At 33.1% G+C, this 3,161-nt stretch overlaps 1 protein-coding gene across 1 annotated transcript; it reads left to right on the top strand.

The window, feature by feature from the left end:
* Positions 1-302: 302 nt before the first annotated feature.
* LOC119601637 (trypsin 5G1-like) lies at positions 303-1,236 on the top strand. Its single transcript, XM_037952693.1, has one exon. It carries the CDS (start codon positions 369-371, stop codon positions 1,179-1,181), a length of 813 nt encoding a protein of 270 aa, XP_037808621.1. The 5' UTR covers positions 303-368; the 3' UTR covers positions 1,182-1,236.
* Positions 1,237-3,161: the final 1,925 nt, after the last annotated feature.

Genomic DNA, 3,161 nt, shown 5'->3' with positions numbered 1-3,161 from the left:
TTACGACCCCTTTTAAAATACTCAACTTCCCTCAACAGTTCTCTTTAACTGATAAGCAAATTACTAAACAAAGAAAATAAATAAAACCTTGAAAAATCAACTTCAAATTTAAAAATTTCTTGACTCTTCATCATTATCTGTGAAATGACGCAAAACTAAGGAAAAAAAAAACAAAGTTTTTGTGTGAACTTTTTTTTTTTTTTTTGACTCATCTAAAAACAATTAAATATTAATAAATCATTGTTTACAGCAATGAATTCTTATCAGTTTGACACTTTTAAATAGACTATTATTGGCAACTAAAAACTCTACAAAGCTAGAAGTTGAAATACAATTTGAGCTTGACATTCAACAGTCGTTGAATCAATATGTACGTGTCGTCGTTGAAGTACGTTTGTCTAATTATCGTTTGTTTTTCGTTGGCATTTACGGAAGGTGCAAAACTTAAAGGAAATGCAGTGCAACCGAGAATTATTGGAGGTCATGTGGCCTTAGAGAATTATCCATTTGTGGCGTCAATTTTGGCGGATACTATATTTGGAAGTTTTCACAGTTGCGGTGGTTCTATAATCAATGAACGTACTGTGCTGACAGCAGCCCATTGTTTGTTTTACACTACAGATTCTAAGCTTAAAGTCCATGTGGGTGAAAAATCTCGTGCAGTTCTAGAGGGTGAGGTTTACGATGTTGAAAAGATTTATTATCATGAAAAATGGAATAGTGTTACTCAAGATTATGATGTGGGTCTGGTGAGAATTGTGGGTTCGTTTACGTTTGGTCCTCTTGTACAACCCATAAAATTAGCTGGTCCCCGTTATAGAATAAGAGATGGCAGTTATGCCACTGTTTTGGGCTGGGGTTTCACCGATGTTAAGGAACAAACTGCTGCGGATTACTTAATGGTAGCTCACGTCCCAATAGTCAAACAAACCACATGCAATCGTCAAATGGGTGGTCTGATAACTAAACGCATGATATGTGCTGGCTTTAAGAGTGGTGGTGTCGATGCTTGTCAAATGGATTCGGGTGGCCCCTTGGTGGCTAACAATAGACTTATTGGTATTGTTTCCTGGGGTGTTAGCTGTGCTCAACCCAATAAACCAGGAGTTTATGCTCGAGTTTCTGAATTATTGCCTTGGATTGAGAATATTTTATTTAAGAATTACAATGAAATTCTGTAAAACAGCAGTAATTGAGACAATAGAAATAAACGTAAGAAAATAGTTGAATTTGAAATGGTGGAAGTTGAATTTATTTTTGGTTAATGTTTTGCTAATGAAAGTGAGTGCATTGGAAATTGTGTGAAAAAAAAGAAGTGAGAAGGAAATATAAAAAATTAAACTATTCAATAGAAGTCCGGTAATTTTGTGTACTGTGGACAAATTCCGTTGCAACACCGGATTACTAAGATCCTTTGAAGTAGGATCTCTAGACATTTCTTGGTAAACGATTCGGTCCAAAGAAAAATTATATTAGTGAATTAACTACTCGAGTGATATATTAGATTTATAAAGATAACAATTTTTGCAAGCTTTTGAGGCTGAAAACTTGTAAGCTTTGAAATAAGTAAAAACCAGCAAAAGTGACTTTCGTTCTATGTATTTGGGCAGCACAATCAGATGGTTACGATATGATTATCAATGAAAGTTTTTACTAAGATAAACTTTAGTTTGATATAGCTTTCGTTGAGTTAAAAATTTTTAGTCGTTTAGGAAACGGTTGGTTGGTACCGACTGAAGATCCAATTGATTTAAATACGATCACAATATGATCAAAATGATTTGTTAACAAAGATTTTAGATTGGTTATTATCACTTTTTCAAACAAGTTTCAAATACAAACATTATCCTTCAAACAATTTTAGCATTGATCCTGTTGTAACATGATTCCTATTGATCGCTAGCTGATCTCAAACCATTTTCAATTCCACCACCTGTTTCCCAAAAAAAAAGTACAAAAAACTTAATACCAATTTGATATTAGAATTCTACAAAAAGAACAACAGTAAAAAGTGGACAATTGTTTAAAAACATTTTTCGTATGCGTTTGTATTGTTCTTCCGTTGGTATACAATACGTTAGAAAGCATGCGCCATGCATGTTTATTTACGATCATGATTGTTTATATACACATCCAATTGTGGTGGACAATCATCCGGTAAAAGATTAAGTACTGACGGTTTTGTTTTTAGAGTCTTTGTGGCCAAAGGCGGACAACAAATGTTTTGTTTGTGATCTTTGTATGAGTCGTTTTTTTCTCTTCTAAGCTACATTTGAAAGGAAGAAAGCAAACGAAAAAATAAACAGAGGGAACCGCTATGTGAAGCTTTTGATATCTTTATATAAAAAGAAATGAAAATTGGAGTTACTTCCATACCAATTTTAGCACACAAAAGAGCCTCATACTCAAGTATGACCAAAATAGTTATAAACAATTGCACAGATATAGACATAGAAACAAAAAAGACAGTAACAAACGAATGGAAAACACAGCCAGATACACATATGTAAACGGCAATCTAATTAAGACATTGTAATGTTACTACTTTTAACAAACAATAAAATGAAAACAAAAACAAACAAACTGTTGAAAATATATTTAGTTGAAAGACGGACAGACGTTTGTTTAAATGGACAGACGGACAGACATAGATACATTTCCAAAGACAATAAGTACAAGTAAGAAATGTTTGCGTTGCAAGAGTAAGTACTCGTATTTTTGTTTGTTTTGTTTTCAACAGCAAACAACATTTCAACATTTTAATGTAAGTTTTTACAAAACAACAACAACACAAAAGTAACCAAACAATCAAAAGCGTAGGTGTTTTTGTATCTCCATCTCCACATCACATAAACTTTTTTCCAGCTTTCAGCTGCAGCTCTCAAAACCGTTATTTGACCTTTGTATTGAGAATTTGAGTTCATGTGGCGGTGTTCTTTTTTTTTTTTTTTGTTCCTGTTACCTATCACTTTTTCTGTTACAAATATACAGCCTTACAAATATTACAAGATTTGGCTCTTAATCTTAAAATTATAATCGATTTTTTAATTTGTGTCTTTTTTTAAATCATCACTACCATTAGCATAAAATCTACCACTGTGAGCCAACAGTCACTGGGCTGGCTCCGCCAACGCATTTACATCCATCATTTGTCAATGTTG

This window comes from Lucilia sericata, unplaced genomic scaffold (genome assembly GCF_015586225.1).
Source record: "Lucilia sericata isolate MDLA Ls3-8-SP2 unplaced genomic scaffold, ASM1558622v1 Contig000181F_arrow, whole genome shotgun sequence".
NCBI classification, from domain to species: Eukaryota; Metazoa; Arthropoda; class Insecta; order Diptera; family Calliphoridae; genus Lucilia; species Lucilia sericata.
Note: the sequence above shows the minus strand (reverse complement) of the source record. Positions and strands in the feature narration are given on the sequence as shown.

Coding starts and splice junctions, on each gene's coding strand:
- LOC119601637 (XM_037952693.1), top strand. CDS start 369: ATGTACGTGTCGTCGTTGAAGTACGTTTGTCTAATTATCGTTTGTTTT.